The 23890-nt window shown below is 45.0% G+C and overlaps 1 protein-coding gene across 2 annotated transcripts in view; it reads left to right on the forward strand.

The window, feature by feature from the left end:
• Nucleotides 1-23477, forward strand: part of naglu (N-acetylglucosaminidase, alpha) — a 39869-nt gene extending 16392 nt beyond the window's left edge. The window contains exons 4-6 of one of the 2 annotated variants that reach the window (XM_052038501.1): nucleotides 9011-9096; nucleotides 18975-19231; nucleotides 19678-23477. In XM_052038501.1, the coding sequence (XP_051894461.1) occupies nucleotides 9011-9096; nucleotides 18975-19231; nucleotides 19678-20885 (1551 nt within the window). In that variant the 3' untranslated portion in view covers nucleotides 20886-23477. The remainder of the gene's footprint in view (nucleotides 1-9010; nucleotides 9097-18974; nucleotides 19232-19677) is intronic. The other variant, XM_052038502.1, reaches the window with a different exon arrangement.
• The last annotated feature ends 413 nt before the right edge of the window (nucleotides 23478-23890 follow it).

The raw sequence follows: 23890 nt of genomic DNA on the forward strand, positions 1-23890 counted from the left end.
AGCTGGGATCAAATGTATCCCTGAAGGAGTACTGGGGATGCAGGAGTGGATTCAAGAAAGATATCAGAAGGGCAGAAAGGGAACATGAGATAGCTTTGGTGAAGAAGGTTAAGGAGAATCCAATAAAATTGTATATTAAGGGGAAAAGAGTAACTAGGGAGAGAATAGAGCCCCTCAAAGACCAAAGTGGACATCTTTGGTGGACCCGCAGGAGATGGGCGAGGTCCTCAATGAGTATTTTCTCCTCTTTTTTTTTACTGTGGAGAAGGACATGAAGACTTCGGACCTTGAGATAGAATGGGGAGGGCTTGGGGGATAGTCTACATTACTGCAGAAGTATTGGACGTCCTTTAAATGTATGAAGGCAGATGAATCTCTGGCTTTATCAGGTATATCCAAGAATACTGTGGAAGCCCTGGCTGAGATATCTACATTATTGTTAGCAACGGGTGAAGTGCTGGAAGACTAGACGGTGGCTAATGTTGTGCCTTTATTTGAGAAGGGCTGCAAAGAAAAATTTGGGAACTGTAAACCAGTACTCCTAACATCTGTGGTAGGTAACTTACTGGAGGGGATTCTGAGAGATAAGATACACAAGCATTTTGGAAAGACTAGTTTATTAGGGACAGTCAGTATGGGAAATCGTGACTTATGAATTTGATAGAGGTTTTTGAAGAAGAAGGTTAATGAGGGCAGGGCAGTAGACATATTCTATATTGACTTCAGTAATGCCTTTGACAAAGGTTCTGCATGGCAGGCTGCTATGAAAAGTTAGATTGCATGGGATCCAGGGAGAGCCAGCAAATTGGATACAGAATTGTCCTGATGGTAGGAAGCAAAGGATGATGGTGGAAGGTTATTTGTCAGACTGGAGACCTATAACTAGTAGTGTTCCCCAGAGGTCGGTGTGAGTCCCATTGTTATTTGTTATCTATATCAATGATTTGGATAGGAATGTAAAAGGCATGGTTAGTAAGTTTGCAGATGACACTAAAATAGGTGGTGTCGTTGACAGTGAAGATGGTTATCAGGATTTACAGAGGGATCTTGATCCGCTGGGTAAGCGGGCTGAGGAATGGCAAATACAGTTTATTCAGCTAAGTGCACAGTGTTGCATTTTGGGAAGACAAATGAGGGTTGGACTTACACAGTGAACAGTAGGTCCCTATGGAGTGTTGTAGAACAGAGGGACCTTGGAGTACAAATACGTGGTTCCCTGAAAGTGGTGTCACAGGTAGATAGGGTGATGAAGAAGGTTTTTGGAACGTTGGCCTTCATCAGTCAGGGCAATGAGGATAGAACGCAGAATATTATAGCACAGTACAGGCCCATCAGCCCACGATGTTGTGGTAACCTTTTAGCCCACTCTAAGATCAATCTAACCATTTCCTCCCACGTACCCCTCCATTTTTCTGTCATCTATGTGCCTGTCTAAGAGCCTTTTAAATGTCCCTAATTTATCTGCCTCAACCAGCACCCCTGGCAGCACATTCCACGCACCCACCACTCTGTGTATATATTTTTAAAAAAAAACTTGCCTCTGATATCCCTCTTGTATTTTCCTCCAATCAGCTTAAAATTATGCTCCCTCGTGTTAGCCATTTCTGCACTGGGAAAAAGTGTCTGACTGTCCACTCGATCAGTGCCCCTTATACACCTCTGTCCAGTCACATCTCATCCTCTTTCTCTCCAAAGAGAAAAGCCCCAGCTCACTTAACCTATCCTCCTAAGACATGCTCTCCAATTCAAGTAGCATTCTGGTAAATCTCCTCTGCACCCTTTCTAAAGCTTCCACATCCTTCTTATAAATGAGGTGACCAGAACTGAACACAATATTCTAAGTGTAGTCTAACCAGAGTTTGATAGAGCTGCAACATTACCTCGCGGCTCTTGAACTCAGTCCCCCAACTAATGAAGGCCAACAGGCCATGCGTCTTCTTAACAACCCTATCAACCTGCATGGCAACTTGGAAGGATCTGTGGATTCTAAGATCCTTCTGATACTCCACACTGCTGATAATCCTGCCACTAACCCTGTATTCTGCCTTCAAACTCAACCCTCCAAAGTGAATCACCTCACACTTTTCTGAGTTGAACGCTATCTGTTACTTCCCAGCTTTGCATCCTATCAACATCCCGTGATAACCCTCAACAACCTTCTAACGCTATCCACAATACCACTAAGCTTCGTGTCATCTGCAAATTTACTAACCCACCCTTCCAGTTCCTCATCCAAGTCATTTATAAATATCGCAAAGAGCAGGGGTCCCAGAACAGATACTTGCGGAACAGCACTTGTCACCGACCTCCAAGTAGAATACACTCCCATCTGCACCCACCCTCTCCCTTCTGTGGGCAAGCCAATTCTGAATCCACACTGCTGAGTTTCCGAACACCTTATACTGAAGTTCATATACACCACATCCACTGCTCTACCCTCAATGTGTTTTGTCAGGTCCTCAAAAAATTCAATCAAGCTCGAGAGGCATGACCTGCCCCTCACAAAGCCATGCTGACTATCCCTAATCAGACTATGCTGCTCCAAATGCTCATTAAATCCTGTCCCTAAGAAACTTTTCCAATAACTTGCCCACCACTGAAGTAAGACTCACTGGCCTATAATTTCCAGGATTATTCCTACACCCTTTCTTGAACAAAGGAATAACATTTGCCACCCTCCAATCATTTGGTACTACTCCTGTGGCCAGTGAGGACACAAAGATCATTGACAAGGGCTCAAATCTCTTCCCTCGCTTCCTGTGTATCCTTGGATATATCCCATCCGTCCCCTGGGACTTGTCTATCCTAACGTCTTCCAAAAGTTCCAGCACATCCTCCTCCTCAATATCGATGTTCTAGCTTATCAGCCTGTTTTATGCTATCCTCACAAATGTCAAGGTCTCTCTCACAGGTGGATATTGAAGTAAAATACTCATTAAGGACCTCCCCTACCACCTCCAACTCCAGGCACATGTTTCCTCCTCCATCCCTAATCAGTCCTACCTTCACTCTAGTCAGCCTCACATACGAGCCTTGGGGCTTTCCTTAATCCTGCTCGCCAAAGCTTTCTCATGCCCCCTTCTAGCTCTCCTAAGTCCATTCTTAAGCTCCTTCCTAGCACAAGAGCTTCTCTAGAGCTGTGTCTGATCCTTGCTTCCTGAACATTAAGCTTCTTTCTTCTCTTCACTAGATATTCCACATCTCTTGTCAACCGTGGTTCCTTCACCCTACCATTCTTTTCCTGCCTCAATGGGACAAACCTATCCAGAACCCCCTGCAAGTGATCTTTAAACAACCTCCATATTTCCATTGTGCAGTTCCCTGAGTCCATCTGCTCCCAATTTACTCTCCCAAGTTCCTGCTAATAGCATTATAATTCCCTCTCCCCCAATTAAATACTTTCCCATACCATCCGCTCCAATCCCTCTCCAAGGTAAGGGTAAAGGTCAGGGAGTTGTGGCCACTGTCTCTGAAATGCTCACCCTCCGAGAGATCTGACACCTGACCAGGCTCATTGCCTAGTACCAGATCCAGAATGGCCTCTCCTCTAGTCAGCCTATCTACATATTGTGTCAGGAATCCTTTCTGGACACACTGCCCCATCCAAATCTTTTGCACTAAGGAGGTGCCAATCAATATTACCCATGACAACAACCCTGTTATTTTTGCACTTCTCCAAAATCTGCTTCCTGATCTGTTCCTCAGTGTGTCTTTTGCTATTGGTGGGGGGGGGTTGTTGGTGGTCTATGAATACTCCCAATAGAGTGATTGCTCCCTTCCTGTTTCTGACCTCCACCCAAACTAACTCAGCAGACGATCCCTCCAGGACATCTTCCCTTTCTGCAGCTGTGATACTGTCCCTGACTAGCAATGCCACTCCCCCACCTCTTTTACCTCCCTCTCTGTCCCTTTTGAAACATCTAAACCCTGGAACATTCAGCAGCCATCCCTGCCCATGTGACAGCCAAGTCTCTGTCATGGCCACAACATCGTAGTTCCATGTACTGACCCATGCTCTTAAGTTCATCACCCTTGTTCCTGATACTTCTTGCATTAAAATAGACACACTTCAACCCATCCAACTGACTGCAATTATGCCCAATCAAATGCCTATCCTTCCTCACAGTCTCTCTACACGCTGCATCAATCTGTACAGCAACCGCCCCATCCTCTGACTTATTATTCGGGTTCCCATTGCCCTGCCAAACTAGTTTAAACCGTCTGCAACAGCTCTAGAAAACCTGCCTGCAAGGATATTGGTCCCCCTCCAGTTCAGGTGTAACCTGTCACTTTTGTACAGGTCGTACCTTCCCCAGAAGAGATCCCAATGATCCATAAATTTGAAACTCTGCACCAGTTTCTCAGCTACACATTCATCCGCCAAATCAACCTATCCTTACCCTCACAGACATGTGGCACAGGCAGCAATCCAGAGATTACTATCCTTGAGGTCCTGCTTTTCAGCTTCCTATCTAGTTCCCCATGTTTCCTTTTAAGGACCTCATCCTTCTTCCTACCTACATTATTGGTACCAATATGTACCACAACTTCTGGCTGTTCACCCTCTCCCTTTAGAATGCTGTGGACACAAGCTGAGGCATCCCTGACCCTGGCACCTGAGAGGCAACGTACCAGCCGGGATTCTCTTTCACGTCCACAGAACTAACTATAGAGTCCCCTATCACTATTGCTCTTCTCTTCTCCCCCCCTCCCTTCTGAGCCACAGAGCCAGACTCAGTGCCAGTGACCTGACCGCTGCGGCTTTTCCCTGGTAGGTCATTCACGCTTTTTTTTTCTAAACCTTCCCCCCTACCCCCTGCCCCCCCCCCATAGTATCCAAAGCAGTATACCTGTTATTGAAGGGAGGAGCCACAGGGGTACTCTGCACTACTTGCCAATTCCCTTCCTCTCTGCTGACAGTCACTCAGCTACCTGCCTCCTGCAACTGAGGTGTGGCTACCTCCCTGTAGCTTTTATCTATCACCTCCTTATTTTCCCATATGAGCTGAAGGTCATCTGGCTGCAGCTCCTTACAGACTGTGTTGGGGAACTGGAACTGGAGCTGCAGCTGGATGCACCTCCTGCAGATGTAGCTATCAGGGAGATGCGATCTCCCAGATCTCCCACATCTGGCGGGAAGAACACACTACTGACCTGGATCCATTGTCACTACTTTAGCTAGGCAGTAGAGACTGAGAGTCCTGCTTCTCGCTCCAAGTTACGGCCGTCGCTACCTGGAAAAGAAGTTGGGATGTTATATTGGAGATACAGAAGATGTTGATGAGGCTGCATTTGGAATATGATGGAACAGTGCATGTTCCAAGCCTACACCAATCCCCAACTCTTTCTCCACTACATTGACGACTGCATTGGGGCTGCTTCCTGCACCCATGCTGAGCTCGTCAATTTCGTCAACTTTGCTTCCAACTTCCACCCTGCCCTCAAAATTTACTTGGTCCATCTCCGACCCCTCTCTCCCCTTTCTGGATCTCTTTGTCTCCAGTTCGGGAGATGGATTAACCACAGATGTCTTTTACAAACCCACTGATTCCCACGGTTACTACACCTTTCCCACCCAGTCACTTTCAAGGATGCCATTCCCCTCTCCCAGTTCCTCTGCCTCCGCTGCATCTGTTCCCATGATGAGGCTTTCCATTCCAGGACATCCGAGGTGTCCTCCTTTTTCAGTAAATAGGGTTTCCCTTCCACCACCATCAATGCTCACTCACCTCTCCTTCATTTCCTACACATCTGCCCTCACCTTATTCCTACCCCCCCCCCCCCCGACATAACGGGGACAGGGTTCCCCTTGTCCTCACCTACCACTCCACAAGCCTCCAAGTCCTTCATTCTCCACAACTCCTGCCACCTTCAATGGGATCCCACCACTAGGCACATCTTCCCCTTTTCCACCGCCCCCCCCCCCCTACTTTCTGTAAGGATCGCTCTCTCCCTGACTCCCGTGTCCACTTGTCCCTTCCCACAGATGACCCTCCTGGCAATTATCCTCGCAACCACACTAAGTGCTACATCTGTCCCTACACCTCCTCCCCTACCACCATTCAGGGCCCTAGACAGTCCTTCCAGGTGAGGCAGTGCTTCACCAGTGAATCAGAGGGTGCCATTTATTGCATCCAGTGCTCCTGGTGCAGCCTCCTCTACATCGAAGCAGATTGTGTGACCACTTCGTCAAGCACCTTTGCTCTGTCCACTGCAAAAGCAAGGATCTCCCAGTGGCCATCCACTTCAATTCCACATCCCACTCTAATACTGACATATCTATCCACAGCCTCCACTACTGGCACTTTGAGACCAGACATCGGTTGGAGGAGCAACACCTCATACTCTGCCTTGGTGATCTCCAACCTGACGGCCGCAAAGTCAATTTCTCTAACTTCCGGTAACCCCTCCCCTCTTCTTCCCCCACCTTTTTTCCTTTTGCCCCCCCCCCCTTTGTTTTCCCTCGTTCCTGTGATTCTCTTCACCTTTCTCTTTCCCCTTCCCTCGCTTTTATGACCTGCCCATCTATTCTCCACCTCCTTCCCTTTATTCCATTGTCCACTGCCCTCTCCTACTGGATTCCTCCTCCTTTAGCCCTTTGCCTCTTCTACGTATCACCTCTTAGCTTCTTGCATCACCCTCCTCCCTTCTCCCTCTCATTTGGGTTCGCCTATCACCTGCCTGCATGTACTCCTCCCCCTCCCCTGACCACCTTATTCTGGTTTCTGCCCTCTTCCTTTCCAGCCCTGAGGAAGAGTCTCAACCTGAAATGTCGACTGTTTATTTCTCTCTGCCTGACCTGCTGAGTTCCTCCAGCACTTTGTGTGTGTGTGTGTGCGTGTGTGCGTGTGCGTGTGTGCGCGTGCGTGTGTGCGCGTGCGTGTGTGCGCGTGCGTGTGTGCGCGTGCGTGTGTGCGCGTGCGTGCGTGTGTGTGCGCGTGCGCGCGCGTGTGTGCGCGCGCGTGTGTGCGCGCGCGTGTGTGTGTGCGCGTGTGTGCGTTGCTTTGGAATATTGTGTTCAGTTTTGGTCACCCTTCTATAAGGAAAGATGCCATTAAGCTGGAAAGAGTGTAGAGGAGATTTAAGAGGATGTTGCCAGGACTTGAGGGACTGAGTTAAGGAAGGAGGTTGAGCAAGTTGGGACTTTTTCCATTGGAGCATAGGAAAATGAGGAGTGATCTTATAGAGGTGTATAAAATTGAGGGGCATAGATAGAGTGAATGCACACAGTCTTTTTCCCAGGGTTGGAGAATCAGGAATGAGAGGGCTTATGTTTAAGGTGAGAGAGGAGAGATTTAATAGGAACCTTGAGGTTCAACTCTTTCACTCAGAGAGTTGTCAGTATATGGAATGAGTTGCTAGAGGAAGTGCTTGAGGCAGGTACATTAATAATATTTTAAAGGCACTTGGGCAAGTACATGGATAGGAAAGGTTTAGAGGGCTATGGGCCAAACACGGGCAAATGGGACTAGCTTAGATGGAAACCTTGGTCAGCATGAACCAGTTGGGTTGAAGGGCCTGTTTCCATGCTGTGTGACTATTAGGATAAAATTCCATCTGCCTTTTCCCTGCTGAACTTACCAGCTGATTAATTAGCTTCAATTAAAAGAGTTGTTAATTTCAACAACAAACCACTGTGGGTACAAGTATATTGGTTATAAGCTCCACAGACTTATTGAGTTGCATCCAATACAAAAAGGCAGTATTCAATGAAGATTATAGTTGCAGTTTTGTTCCTTGGAGGCTCGCCCTCCAAGTGACTGGTGTTATCAGTGGGTTCTCTTCTTTCTGGTTGCTCTCTCTGAACCTATGTTAAATGCTTTTTTTGATCTTACTCGCAAACCAACTTTCTCCTTGGCTATCACACCCCTGGTTATTGCAAAATATGTATTGTTTTATTCATTGTTAACCATTTCTTTTTCAGATTGAGCTATTCAGTATCATTCTTGTTGTTTACTTGCAGACTGAACCACTCATGGAATAGGATATTCATACTGATTATCTTGAACTCTGTCACAAATGTTGTTTGCTTCTGCAATACAGTTCTTTTGAAGAGTTCAATCTCTCTTTTGTTCTATCTCTTGATTGGTATCTTGCTCATTTTTTTTTTCAAGACCCGTTCCTGGTAGATATAAAATACTTACTCTGTCCCGGGCTGTCTGTTTCTTGCATAAAGCCACAGTCAAAATTAACGTGCTGACTTTCATAGCCTGCAAGTTTTAAAGCAACAAACAATCTGCTGGAGGAACTCAGCGAGTCAAGCAGCATCGTGGGAGGGAAGGAATTGTTGACGTTTCAGGTTGAAACCCTGCATCAGGACCAGAAATGTCAACAATTCCTTTCCTTCCACAGATGCTGCTCAACCTGCTGAGTTCCTCCAGCAGATTGTTGCTTTAAAACTTGCAGGCTATGAAAGTCAGCACATTAATTTTGACTGTGGCGTTATGCAAGAAGCAGACAGCCTGGGACAGACTTGGCATCTGCCGTCTCCTGAGTGTGTAAGTTTTAAATATGATCCCATTTGCAGTTAGCATTGTTTTGACTTAACTGACCATTATGATTTGCTTCTCAACCCTGCGCCACATCAATAAATGTTGCATGTGCTTCAACAATCTGTACAACATTTTCTTCACAACAATGACATGAAAACACTAAGATCAGAAACACTTTACAATAGGCTTATTAATTAAAAGACTTCTCTATTTATTTAGCCCCCTCTTACAATATGTTCTCTTGATAATGCCCCAAATCAGTAAGAAATTAAGTATATTGTAAAATACAAATTATCCCAGGAATTAGGATGGCATTGGGTAAATTGCCCATTTCAAAGTGGCTGACTTAAGAAGAGGTTGTGCTTTGCAGATTATAGTCCATCCTGTCTTGTATCTTTTATATAAACTCATAGATTGTTTATTGTCTAGTAAAGTGTTTTTAAAAGAAAATATGTACACAAAGTTGCTAACTGCAGTACAATTCTGCTCTGATTTTATTTACTTATTCCCATTCTCAGCACCAGATTCTTCAGCGAATGAGATCTTTGGGCATGTTGCCAGTCCTTCCTGCCTTTGCTGGATTTGTTCCTGCTGCCTTCACCAGGTACTCTGTATTCTGTTCTTCTGAACACGATGATCATAACATTGAAATTGTTTCTATTGATTTTTGGGAAATTCTGCATTACAACATTTCTACAGAAGGTATATATAAATAGCCAAGAGAAATGGGATTCAATTACATAAATGATTTAAATTGAAGTGAAAGCACAGTTTAAATATTTTTGGATAGTTCTGAAATGGGGGCCATAGTTCATACAGAGAAGGATGAAAAGAAAGTATAGAAAGATGTTTTTCCCTGAAAGTGGAATCTAGTTATATTCCATGAAAGTGGTATTGCAAGTAGACAGACTGGTGAAGAAGGCATTTGGTATAGAAACATAGAAAACCTACAGCACATACAGGTCCTTCGGCCCACAAAGTTGTGCTGAACATGTCCCTACCTTAGAAATTACCAGGCTTATCCATAGCCCTCAGCTCCATGTACCTATCCAAAAGTCTCTTAAAAGACCCTATCGTATCCGCATCCACCACCGTTGCCGGAAGCCCATTCCACGCACTCACCTCTCTCTGAGTAAAAAAACTTACCCCTGACATCTCCTCTGTACCTACTCCCCAGCACCTTAAACCTGTGTCCTCTTATGGCAACCATTTATGCTGGCCTTCAATCAGGACATTGAGTATAGGGGTTGGGACTTTGTCTTGTACAATTGCAATGCAGTGGTGAAGCCACACTTGGAGTATTGTGTACAGTTTTGGTTACCCTGTTATAGGAAAGATGCCATTAAGCTGGAACGAGAGCAAAGAATATTTGAGAATGTTGTCAGGACTCGTGCCTGGCTTGGAGGGAGAGGTTGGGCAGGCTAGGACTTTATTCTTTGGAGTGTGGGAGACTGAAGGGTGCCTTTATAGAGGTGTATAAAATCATGAGGGCCATGGAAAGGGTGAATGCAGTATTCAGTGTTTTCCCAGGGAAAGGGAATCAAAAAAAAATAAAAGGCATAGGTTTAAGGTGAGAGGGGAATTTTTTTTGTGCAGAGGGTGGTGTGTACATGGGATGAACTTCCAGAGGAACATAGAACAGTAAAACACAGGAACAGGTTTTCCGGCCCACGATGTTGTGCCAAAATAATTAAACTAATAATTAAAAGCCTAATTAACCTAGTTCCCTCTGCCTCTATCGTATTTGCCACCACTACAACCCCTGACAGCGCATTTCAGGCACCCACCACTCTGTGTATATAACAAAAAAAGTCCTGCCCCGCACATGCATGCTCTCTAGTATTAGACATTTCATCTCTGGGGGAGAAAGATACCGGCTGTCTACTCTATCATTGCCCGTCATAATCATACAAGCTCCTATCAGGTCTCCCCTCGGCCTCCTTCACTCCAGAGAAAACAACCCAAATTTGTCCAACCTCTCCTCACAGTACATGCCCTCTAATCCAGGCAGCATCCTGATGAACCTCTTCTGCACTTTTTCCAAAGCTTCCATATCCTTCCTATAACGGGGTGACGAGAATTGAATGTCATACTCCAGATGAGGCCTAACCAGAGTTTTGTAAATCTGCAACATAACTTTCTGACTCTTAAACTCAATGACTTGACTAATAAAGACAAGCATGCCATATGCTTTCTTGACGACCTTATCACCTTGTGCAGCCACTTTCAGGCAGCTAATTGACTTTGACCCCAAGATCCCTCTGTACATCAATGCTGTTAAGGTCCTTTTGCATTTGATCTCCCAAAGTGCAACACCTCATAGCTGGGTGGATTAAATTCCATTTGCCATTTCTCTGCCCCTATCTGCAACTGATCTTTATCCCCCTATATTCTTTGGCAATCTTCTATAGTATCCACGATGTCACCAATCTTTGTATCGTCTGCAAACTTACTAACCCATCCATCTATATTTTTATCCAAGTCGTCTCTATATATCACAAACAGCAGAGGTCCTGGTATGGATCCCTGCAGGATTCCAATACCAAGAAGGCATGCATTTAAGCTGAGAGGGGGTAGGTTCAGAACAGACGTGAAGGGGATTTTTTTTTTTACTGAGAGAGTGGTGGATGGCTGAAATACGTTGCCTGATAGGGTGGTGGAGGCAAATTCATTGGGGGCTTTTAAGAGGGGCTTGGATGGGCACATGAATGAGAGGAAAATAGAGGGATATGGGCATCCTGGAGGGAGGAGGGAATAGTTATGTTGGCACAACATTGTGGGCCGAAGGGCCTGTTCTGTGCTGTACTGTTCTATGTTTAACACCACCAGTCATGGACCTCCCTCCAGAATGAGTCCTGTCGACCACGACCTGTCTGCTCTGGGCAAGCCAATTTTGAATCCAAATGGCCAAATCACTGTAGATTCCATGCATCTCAATCTTCCAGATGAGCCTACCAATGAAGGACCTTGTCAAACACCTTACTAAAATCCATGTAGTCAACATCCACAGCTCTACCCTCAGCAACCACCTTCACCTCCTCAAACAAAAAACTCAATCAAGTTAGTAAGATGTGACTTGCCCCACACAAAGCCATGCCGACTGTCCTTAATTAAGTTGTGGCTCTCCAAGTACTCGTAAATCCTAGCCCTAAGAATCCTCTCCAATAGCTTCCCTACCACTGACTCACCAGTCTATAGTTTCCAGGATTATCCTTATTTCCCTTCTTGAACAACAGAAAGAAGTGGGAGGAAGGGGTTAGATAGTCTTAGGCGAGGTTTAAAGGTCGGCCCAACATTGTGGGCCGAAGGGCCTGTATTATGCTGTACTGCTGTATGTTCTAGAACAACGTAAACTACTTGCCAGTCCCCTGGGACCTCTCCTGTAGCTAGAGAGGACACAAAGATGTTGATCAAGGCCCCGGCAATCTCATTTCTTGCCTCTCTCAATAACCTGGGGTATATCCCATCAGGCCCTGGGGACTTAACCACTGTAATGTTTTTCAAGAGACCCAACATTACCTCTTCCTCAATCACAAAATGCCTTAGCATATCAGCACACTGATCTCACAATCTTCCACTTCCTTCTCCTTGGTAAATACTAATGCAAAGTACTCGTTTAGAACCTCGCATACATCCTCTGCCTCCAAGCACATGTTCCCTCCTTTATCATTTGAGTGGTCCTACCCTCTCCCTTGTTTTCTGCTTGCTCTCAATGTAGGTGTAGAATGCCTTGGGATTCTCTTTAATGCTAATTGCCAAGGACATTTCATGGCCCCTCCTGGCTCTCCTAATTCCCTTCCTGTTCTTTTCTAGCTTCTTTGTAATCCTCAAGGCCCCTATTTGACTTTAGCTTCCTAAACCTTGGATGCCCTACCTCCTGGGAGCTGAGGTAGGGCAAGTGGCACAAGTGTCGGTCAGCAAGCACTTAGGGTCCAGTGACCATAATTCTATTACTTTTAAGGTAGTTATGGAGAAGGATATGACCGGTTCACAGGTAAAGGTCCTGAACTGGGGCAGAGCAAATTTTGGAGCCATAGGCGGGATCTCGCAGTGGTTGATTGGGCAAGATTGTTTGCAGGGAAAGATCGTCTGTCAAGTGAGAGGCTTTTAAAGGTCAAGAGTTCAGGGCCTGCGTGTTCCTGTTAGGGTGAAAGGCAAGGCTGGCAGGTTTCGGGAACCCTGGATGACGAGAGATATTGAGGCTCTGTTGAAGAAAAAGAGGGAGGCATACACTGCACATAAGCAATTGGGAACTAGTGAATCTCTTGATGACTGCGAGAAGTGTAGGAATGCACTTAAGAGAGAAGTTAAGAGGGCACAAACAGGATATGTGTGGCAGGCAAAGTGAGGCAAAATCTCAAGAGAGTCTATAGGTATACAAAGAGTAAAAGAGTGGCTAGGGAGAGAATATGTCCCCTTAAAGATCAGCATGGCCGTCTGTGTATGGAACCAAAGGAAATAGGTGAGATTTTTAATGAATATTTCTCATCAGTTTTTGCTTTGGAGAAAACAGTGGAAGCTAAGGAAATGAGCAAAATAAGTGGTGTTTCTTAGACCATATACAGATTAGCAGGGAGGAGGTATTGGAGGCCATAAAGTGCATTAAGGTGGTTAAATCCCCAGGGCCTGACCTAGTACATTCTTGGGAAGCTTGAGAAGAAATTGCAGATGCCCTTGTAGAGATATTTGCTTCATCTCTGGCCACAATTGAGGTTCTGGAGAGTGGCTAATGTGGTACCATTGGTATTGGTTTATTATTGTCACTTGTACCGAGGTACACTGAAAAACCTGTCTTGCATACTGATCGTACAGGTCAATTCATTACACAGTGCAGTTACATTGAGTTAGTACAGAGTGCATTGAGTTAGTACAGGTAAAAACAATAACAGTACAGAGTAAAGTGTCACAGCTGCAGAGAAAGTGCAGTGCAGGTAGACAATAAGTTGCAAGGTCACAGCAAGGCAGATTGTGAGGTCAGAGTCCATCTTGTCGTATATGGGAACCATTCAATAGTCTTATCACAGTGGGATAGAAGCTGTCCTTAAGCCTGGTGGTATGTGCACTCAGGCTCCTATATCTTCTACCTGATGGAAGAGGAGAGAAGAGAGAATGACCCGGTGGGTGGGGTCTTTGATTATGCTAGCTGCTTCACCAAGGCAGCAAGCAGTAAAGACAAAGAGTCCAAGAAGGGGAGGCTGGTTTTTGTGATGCGCTGAGCTGTGTCCACAACCCTCTGCAGTTTCTTGCGGTCCTGGGCAGAGGAGTTGCCATACCAAACCGTGATGCATCCAGATAGGATGCTTTCCATGGTGCAGCGATAAAAGTTGGTGAGTGTCAAACGGGAAATACCGAATTTCTTTAGCCTCCTGAGGAAGTAGAGGCACTGGTGAGCTTTCTTAGCCCTGGCATCTACGTGATTTGACCAGGACAGGCTATTGGTGATGTTCACTCCCAGCAACTTGAAGCTCTCAACCCTCTCGACCTCAGCACCGTTGATGTAGACAGATGCATGTACACCGCCCCCTTTCCTGAAGTCAATGACTAGCTCTTTTGTTTTGACATTGAGGGAAAGGTTGTTGTCATGACACCATGCAACTAAGCTCTCTATCTCCTTCCTGTACCTTGACTCATCGTTGTTTGAGATACAGCCTACTACGGTGGTGTCATCTTCAAACTTGTTGATGGAGTTAGAGCAGAATTTGGCCACACAGTCATGAGTATATAGGGAGTGGAGTAGAGGGCTGAGGACACAGCCTTGTGGGGCACCAGTGTTGAGAATAATCGTGCCGGAGATATTGCTGCCTATCCTCGTCACTGATTGCGGTCTGTTGGTCAGAAAGTGAAGGATCCAGTTACAGAGGGAGGTGTTGAGTCCCAGGTCTCGGAGTTTGGTGATGAGTTTGCTTGGAATTATAGTATTGAAGGCAGAGCTGTAGTCAATAAACAATAGTCTAATGTAGGTGTCTTTACTGTACAGATGCTCCAGAGCTGAGTATAGTGCCAGGGAGATGGCGTCTGCTCTAGACCTGTTTTGGAGATAGGCGAATTGCAGTGGGTCAAGGTTGTCTGGGAGGCTGGAGTTATGTGTGCCATGACCAACCTCTCAAAGCACTTCATGATAGTGGATGTCAGAGCCACTGGTCGGTAGTCATTGAGGCATGTTACCTTGCTTTTCTTCGGTACCTGGATGATAGTGGCCTTAAAACAGGTGGGAACCTGAGACTGAAGAAGGGAGAGGTTAAATATATCTGCAAATACACCCGCCAGCTGATCAGCACAAGATCTGAGCACACGGCCAGGGACACCAGCTGGGCCAGATGCTTTCCATGTGTTTGCTTTCTGGAAGACTGATCTTAGATTCTCAATGGTGACCACGGGTTCAGTTGCATTGAAGGCTATCAGAGTGGGTGGTGACAATCCGCATCCCTTCTGTTCAAGACACGCATAGAATGCGTTCAGCTCATCAGGAAGGGATGTGCTGTTCTTAACTATGTAGCCAGTCTTCATCTTGTAGCCTGTTATGGCATGTAAACCCTGCCATAACGGATGGCTGGTCTGGGACCCTATTTTGAGTCGGTATTGTCTCTTGGCATTCCTGATAGCTTTCCGAAGGTCATATCTTGATTTATTGTACAGGTCAGGATCACCAGGTTTGTGTGCAGCTGTTCTTGACTACAGGAGGGAGTGGACCTCCCTGTTCATTCATGGTTTCTGGTTTGGGAACACCCATATGGTTCTCTTTGGTACACAGTCAACGCACCTGCTGATAAAGTCTGTGATGGTGGTGGCATACTCATCTAGGCTGGCAGCTGAGTCCTTGAACATGGACCAGTCCATTGTCTCTAAGCAGTCGTGTAAAAGCTCATCTGTTTCCTCAGACCAGCACTGCACGACTCTCTGTTCCGGATCCTCTCGTTTCTGTCTGTATGCAGGAGAAGGAGCACAGGCTTGTGGTCCGATTTCCCAAGGTTGGCTTGGGGGTGACTCGGAAGGCATCTTTGACGGTTGTATAGCAGTATAGGGTGCTGGGGCCCCTGATGAAGCAGGAGATGTGCTGGTAGTATTTTGGTAACACACTCTTAAGGTTGGCTTGGTTAAAGTCACCTGCAATAATGAAGAGGGCCTCAGGGTATCCTGTCTCAAGGATGTTGACCACTGACTATAGCTCATTGAGTGCAGGCTTCATGTCCGTTTGTGGTGGGATGTAGACTGCCATCAGGATAGCTGAAGTGAACTCCCTTGGCAGATAGAATGGTCGACACTTCACCGTTAGATATTCCAGGCTGGGTGAGCAGGAGCTCGCCAGGACAGTCAAGTCTGAGCACCACAAGTTATTGATTAAGAAGCAGACCCCTCCGCCCCTAACTTTGCCTGAGGACGCTGTACGGTCCATTCGATGAATTGAGAAGCCCTCAGGTTGAATAGTACAATCAGGTGAAGCAGGTGTAAGCCACGTTTTGGTGAGACATAGCACACAACAGTCCCTCAGTTCTCTTTGGTAGGTCAGTCTTGCCCTTAGTTCATCACGTTTGTTCTCAATGGGCTGGACATTAGCTAGTAGTATGCCGGGGAGGTGGGGTCTTGTATCCATGTTGCTTCAGCCTCGCCTGCAGCCCAGACCTCTTGCCATGCTTCTGAGATACGCAGTGGCGACTCTTCGGTCCTAAAGTGGAGCCACCAGGTAAGTGATTGCTTTAAGGACCAACCTGTAAGACCTGGAGTGGATTCCCCTGGACTGGATGGTAAGTAATTAATTCCTTGCTTGACTTTGAAGACCTGGAGCGGATTCCCCTGGACTGGAAGGTAAGTGGCTGCCAGTGAACCGACTTGGAAAACCTGGAGCGGGTTCACCTGGACTGGGAGGTAAGCTTGGAAGACCTGGAGTGGATTCAGCTGTCTTGTAAGTTATTGCTTCCATACAGGTCTGAGCCTCCTGAAGAGGAGTGAGCTGCCCTGGCAGGTAAGTGGGGGCGTCTAGGGGGGCCTTGGTGTCGGGACTTGGCCCTGGGTGCTCCATAGGGTCAGGCTTTCGATCTGGAGGGGCTCCGGTGCTGTGCCCCAGCTGGTCAGGCCTCGCATCGAATTGGGCCTCTGGACTCGGCCTCGCATCACGTCGGGCCTCGGGACTCTGCTCCTGTGAGTCGGGCCTGTGTCGGGTCAGGACTTGACATTGGGGGGGGGGGGGGGGGGGGGGGCGGGGTTGGACCTCAGGACTCAGCTCCCTCAGGTCGGGTCTCTCATTGTTTATAAAGGGTAGCCAAAATAAGCTAGGAAGTGACAGGCCAGTGAGTCTGATATCAGTGGTGGGTAAATTGCTGGAGGGGATTTTGAGGGACAGGATCTACCAACATTTGGCGAGATAGGGTCTGATTTGGGAAAGTCAGCAAGACTTTGTGTGTGGGAAGTCGTATCTGACAAATCTCTTGGAGTTCTTCAAGGAGGTAACCAAGAGGGTAGATGATGATGGGGCAGTGGATGTTGTCTATATGGACCTTAGTAAGACCTTTGACAAGGTCCCTCAAGGCAGGCTAGTCTGGAAGGTCAGATCGCATGGGATCCAGGGGGAGATAGCGGATTGGATTCATAATTGGCTCAGTGTTAGGAAGCAGAGGGTGATGGTCGAGGGTTGTTTCTCAGACTGGAGGTCTGTGTCTAGTGGTGTGCCTCGGGTCGGTGCTGGGACCTTTGTTGTTTGTAATTTATATAAATGATTTGGATGTGAATGTACAAGGCATGGTTGGTAAGTTTGTGGCTGATACTAAAATAGCTTGTGTTGAATATACTTTAGAAGGTTAAGAAAAATTACGGGGGGGGGGGTTCTTGATCAGTTAGGTAAGTGGGCTGAGGATTGGCAAATGGCTTTCAATCCAGATAAGTATTAAGTATTGTATTTTGGGAGATCAAACCAAGGTAGGACTTGTGCAGTGAATGATAGGACCCTGGGGAGTGCTCTGGATCAGAGGAACCTATGAGTGCAAGCGCATAGTTTGCTGAAAGTGGCATCACAGGTAGATAGGATGGTTTGACACGCTGTCCTTCATCAGTCAGGGCATTGTATGAGTTGGGAAGTTATGTTGCATTTACATGGCGTTGGTGAGGCTGCACTTGGAGTATTGTGTACAGTTTTTGGTTGCCCTATTATAGGAAAGGTGTTATTAAACGAGAAAGAGTGCAGAAAAAAATTACCAGGACGTTGCCTGGATTTAGCTGCCTGAGTTCCAAGGAGAGGTTGCATAGACTTGGACTTTATTCCCTGGAACATAGGAGATTGAGGGGTGGCCTGATAGGGGTATATAAGAACATGAGGGGCACTGACAGGGTGAAAGTGTATAGGCTTTTTCCCAGGGAGGGGTTGCCAAAAACAAGAGGGGCGTAAGTTTAAGATCAGAGGTGAGAGATTTAAAAGGGACATCAGGGGCAGCTTCACGCAAACAGTGGTTCATATTTGGACTGAGCTGCCAGAAATAGTGGTTGAGGTGGGCACATTAGCAACATTGAAAAGCTATCTACATTAATACATGGATAGGAGAGGTTTAGAGGGCTATTGGCCAAAAGCAGGCAGATGGGACTAGCTCGCTGGGCAACACAGTCAGCATGGACGAGTTGGGCCAAAGGGCCTGTTTCCATGCTGTATGACTCGAAAACTTTATACATTTCCTTTTTCTTCTTGACTAAATTCACCACCTCTCTTGTAATCCAAGGATCCCTTGCCTTACCATCCTTCTTACTGGAACATACCTGGAAGTGGTTGAGACAGGTATAAAGACAACATTTAAAGGACATTTGGACACGTAGATGGAGAGGAAAGGTTCAGAGGGCCAAATGCAGGCAAATGGGACTGGCTTAGGTGGGCATCTTGGTCGCCATGGACCAGTTCTGCTGAAGGGCCTGTTTCCATGCTCTATGACTATGTTAACAAATTATTGGAACAGTATTGTAATTGTCGAATAAACTTCAAGGAGATTGGGTAGGAAGAGTTTAAAAATTAGGAATTTTAAACTTAAGGTTGTTTTATTTAAAATTTTACCTTTTTCTTCCCCTTTTGTCCATTCATGAGATTAAAACCTTTTCATAATTTTAAAGACTTCCAGATGACTCCTCAGTCACGATATCATACTGATATCAATTTTATAAATCTTTTCTTCATCCTCTACAGTACTTCTAGATCATTACCAAGTAGGCTTCGTCCAGTAATAATTTTATTGATTAGCAAAATGGGCTTTAGTAGCCAGATGGTCCATACCTCTTTCATGTTTCAACAAAGCTCCAGAATAAAAACACTGGATCAAAGAAAGGTCTTTTACATGCTGAAACCTTTTGTTTCTCATATTTACTTAAATTTGAGACTAATTATCAACAGTGCTAGTCTAGTGCAATGATAATGGGAGAAGGATAGTTCAAGATGATTTGTTCTTCCACATACTAGCCAGGTGATGAGAGATGAAATTATGAAGTCTCCAATTTCAAACAATTGTCTTTCAGATTGTTTCCAAAAGAAAACGTCACAAGGCTAGGGAACTGGGGGCACTTGAACTGTTCTTATTCTTGCTCCTATCTGCTGGATTCTGCGTCGCCCTTTTTTCAACAAATAGGCAAGATGTTTCTGTTGGAGCTAATTAAGGAATTTGGTACCAACCATATTTACAGTGCAGATACATTCAATGAAATGATACCAAGCTCATCAGACCCTAAATATTTATCTTCTGTCAGCAATGCAGTCTTCAAGGCAATGACACAAGGTGAGATGAGATATCTTTATTAGTCACATGTACATTGAAACACACAGTGAAATACATCTTTTTGCGTAGTGTTCTGGGGGCAGCCCACAAGTGTCGCCACACTTCCGGCATCAACATAGCATGCCCACAACTTCCTAACCCGTACGTCTTTGACATGTGGGAGGAAACCGGAGCACCCGGATACGGGGAGAATGTACCAACTCCTTACAAAGAGTGGTCAGATTTGAACCCGGGTCGCTGGCGCTGTAAAGCATTACACTAACCGCGACACTACCGTGCCTGCCCTACGCTTAAGTACCTCATGTACATCATGACATGCAACCTTGACTGTGGTGTCATCTATAAACAATTTTTTCTCTTTATATAAACAATAACTATTAGCTAAAACTGCTTAAATAAGTATTTCATGTGCATTACACTGTTTTAATGTATTCTTTTCATCACAGTGGACCATTCGGCAATTTGGCTCATGCAAGGATGGCTTTTTCTGACAGCACCTTCGTTTTGGAGGCCAACCCAGGTGAAGGCCTTGTTGCATGGAGTGCCTTTGGGGCGGATGATTATTCTGGATTTATTTGCTGACGGCAAGCCGGCTTATTCACTTACAGAATCTTTCTATGGACAACCTTTCATATGGTGCATGTTGCACAATTTTGGCGGCAACACAGGAATGTATGGAACAGTGGAAACTATCAATAGAGGTCCTTTTGAAGCAAGGGCTTTTCCAAATTCCACCATGGTGGGAACTGGAATAACACCAGAAGGTATTGAACAAAATGATGTTGTGTATGAACTAATGAATGAAATTGGCTGGTGCAAAGAGCCATTAAATCTCACAAAGTGGGTAATGTCATATGCACAGAGACGGTATGGAAAGAAAAATGATGCCGCGGTAGCTGCCTGGCTGCTGCTGTTCCGAAGTGTCTACAATAACACTTTCTATTCGCAAGGCCACAATAGAAGTCCATTAGTTCACAAACCCTCTTTGAAGTTGCATACAACCTTATGGTACAACAAAAGTGATGTTTATGAAGCATGGAATCAAATGCAAATGGCTGTTTCTGAACTGAACTCCAGTGAAACCTTCAGATATGACCTTGTTGATGTTACAAGACAGTCAGTTCAACTTTTAGCTTCAGAATTTTATGAAGACCTCAAGAAAGCATTTCTGCAATATTCTATTGTGGGGCTACAGACTTTGGGAAATGCCTTGATTCATAACCTACTCCCTGATCTTGATGACCTCTTGTCCAGTGACAGGCACTTTTTATTGGGCCATTGGTTAGAAACAGCTAGATCTTTAGCTGCAACTGAAAAAGAAGCAAACCTCTACGAATTCAATGCTCGTAGTCAAATTACTCTTTGGGGACCAAATGGGAATCTTTTGGATTATGCCAACAAGCAGTGGGGTGGTTTGGTTAATGGCTATTATGCACCACGTTGGGAACTCTTTATATCATCACTGATCGGATGTCTCGAAATGAGAATTCCATTCATTCAAGCCCATTTTGACCAAATGGTCTTTAAAGTTGAACAAAACTTTATCATAAATAAAGTGAAATATCCAGATAAACCAGTAGGAAATACCATTGAGATCGCAAAAAAAATATTTCTGAAATATTATTCCAAAGCAATGAAAAGAAATAATTCATGACAAATCCAATTTTGATCACAATAATGTTTGGTAAGCATTAACAAGAGTGATCTCTTTGCTTGGCTGTAATGTGATCTTTTGGGTATACAGTGCAACCTCCATAACATGGATGTCAGAGGGCAACATTAATATCCATGTCACAAGCTGTGTGTATTATAAATGAAATTAATATGAACTCAATTTTGGAATCTTCATTCTTCAAAGATTAGCACCTCAGTTCCATTTCCATGACATGGCTCCATGTCCCATGCACATTCTCTTGCACCAGATTCCCAGGCTCTTTCCAGAAGCTATTGCTCCCTGCTGAGTACTGTCATTGTCAGAGGGACTTTCTCAAACAAAGGCTTGTTACATGGTGCTAGGATCATTATTGCCTCCCTGGAATAAGTGAGTCACAGCTGAGCACAAGGGACAGGCTGAGTATATTGGAACGATAACATCCCATGTAACTGCACAGGGCAGAAGGTAAGATGCAAACATTGACTCTCATTGGAGGATAGGTCCCATGGAAACTGATTTTCATCAGGGGATAGTTCCTCTCACTGACTCTCAGTAGGCAATGAATCTGCAGACATTGACACACTGGGACACAGATCCCGCAGACACTGATTTTTTTTTACGTGTTTTTACAATTCATTTGCTTCAACTCTGCACGGTCATTTAATCCATGGATTTCTCTTTTTAAATCTAATAGAGAACCCAACAAAATGTACAGAATAGTCCTTGTCCACCATATTGCAGTGAATTAATCAATCTTAGGGAACAAGGCAGTACCCAAAATAAATTTGTAAGCATCATATATGGAGATTGCACTGTACTTAAAATTAAAAATTGTCAGCTAAATGCCACAAACATCAACCTTAAGAAATAAGAATTCAACTTAATTTTCCAAGAATTTAGCTTTTTGGTTAACTTTTTTTTAACCATCTGGGAAAACTCAGCATATTCACTTTCTTGATTGGCCATGCTGCTTGATTAGTGACTCAGATCAATCATCTCCAGTATGGGTCTGGTAGATGGAGTCTAACTCATTAACAGTTGATAACACATTGCATTCTTTTTAACCTACTTTATCTAAGAAATTATCTAACTAATTATCCAAAAGATGATGGAGAAAGCACATTTCCTTTTCCTGTAGCTTTTCGAAAAGTGTACCACACATCTAATAGTAGTGTGATGGTATTGGTGGTGAGAATAAAATTTGGTTTAGAGCACAATACACAATCCTTTGACAATATGCAGCTGACCTTGTGTTTCCTTCTGGCTTGCCTTTGACATCAGGCATTGGATGAGAATGTACAAGGCATGGTTAGTAAGTTTGCAGATGATGCTAAAATAGGTGGTGTCGTGGATAGTGAAGATGTTTATCAAAAGTTACAGGGGAATCTTGATCAGCTAGGTAAGTGGACTGAGGAACGGTCAGTGGTGTTCAATCCAGGTAAGTGCATGTTGTTGCATTTTGGGAAGTCAAACCAGGTAGGACTTTCACAGTGAATGATAGGGTCTTGGGGAGCATTGGAGAACAGAAGGACCGAGGAGTACAAGTACATAGTTCCCTAAAGCTGGTGCCACAGGTGGACAGGGTAGTGAAGAAGGCATTTGGCACACTGGCCTTCAGTCAGGGCACTGAGTATCGGGGGGGGGGGGGTGGCTGGTTGGGATGTTATGTTGCAGTTGTAGAAGACATTGGTGAGGCCACACCTGCAGTATTGTGTACAGTTTTGGATACCCTGCTATAGGCACAATGTCCTTAAGCTGGAAAGAGTGCAAAGAAGATTTATGAGAGTATTGCCAAGGCTCGAGGGCCTGAGTTGTCGGTAAAGGTTGGGCAGGCTAGGACTTTATTCCTTGGATTGTGTGAGATTAAAGGGTGACCTTATGGAAGTGTATAAAATCAAGGGACATAGGGTGAATGCACAGTGTTTTTCCTAGGGAAGGGGAATCAAAAATAGAGGGCATAGGTTTAAGATGAGAGGGTAAAGGTTTAAAAGGGACCTTTGGGGGCAACTTCTTCTTGCAGAGGGTGGTCCATGTGAGGAACAAGCTGCCAGACAAAGTGGTTGAGGCAGGTACAAAAACAACATTTAAGGCATTTTCACAGGTACATGGATAGGAAAGGTTTGGAGGGATATGGGCCAAACGTGGGCAAATGGGACTAGCTTAGATGGGCATCTTGGTTGGCATGGACCAGTTGGGCTGAAGGGCCTGTGCTGTATGACTCACTGCCATACTTATTGTATCTCAATCTTTGCATCCACAAAATCTTCACATAGATCAATACAATAAACGTGTCTAACTCACTTAGAAAGGTAATCCTTGTTTACTATTTTTAAATGTGCCGCTCTAACTGTTAAAAGCTAAAGTACACTCTGAATTATATCCTGAGTGACCTTCATTGATCCAGTGTGATATTGCTGGCTTAACTAATGTCACATTAATGCCTCGTGCATGCTAGCTAAGCACTCTTTTAAAAAAGTGATGATTTATTTTGAAAGAAATTAAGATGTTTTTAAATAATGCCTGTCTTGCCCTTTTCAGAACTACAGCCAATAAAATACTTGGAATGTACTCACTGTTGTAGTATAGAAAATATACTGCAGGTCTCTTTCCCAGAATTATGCCAAATCCATCTATATCTGCAAGTAAAAGAGAGACTGGGACCCAATAATTGGCCCACAGCACACTAGGAGATTTCACCTTGCTTGTATCAGGTGGGTGGATGTAGCCCTCCTATTGGAGGAGGCCTGCAACGTGCACCCACGGGGACCAGGGTAGAAGTCATTCAGATAGTTTCACGGAACATCAACCTGCAGCTGATACCATTTCATTGGCTTGAACCAACCTTGGATAACATTGAACATCAAACATAATTCTCTTGTGACTGGAGAGCAGTGGTGGAGAAGGATGCAGGCAGGAGATATCATTCTGTAAAGTGGATGCAGTTGCTGAATGCAACCTCCACCTCATGCAAAAAGACAGCATATATAAGCAGCTTTCACTACTTA

This window comes from Pristis pectinata, chromosome 25 (genome assembly GCF_009764475.1).
Source record: "Pristis pectinata isolate sPriPec2 chromosome 25, sPriPec2.1.pri, whole genome shotgun sequence".
Lineage (NCBI taxonomy): Eukaryota > Metazoa > Chordata > Chondrichthyes > Rhinopristiformes > Pristidae > Pristis > Pristis pectinata.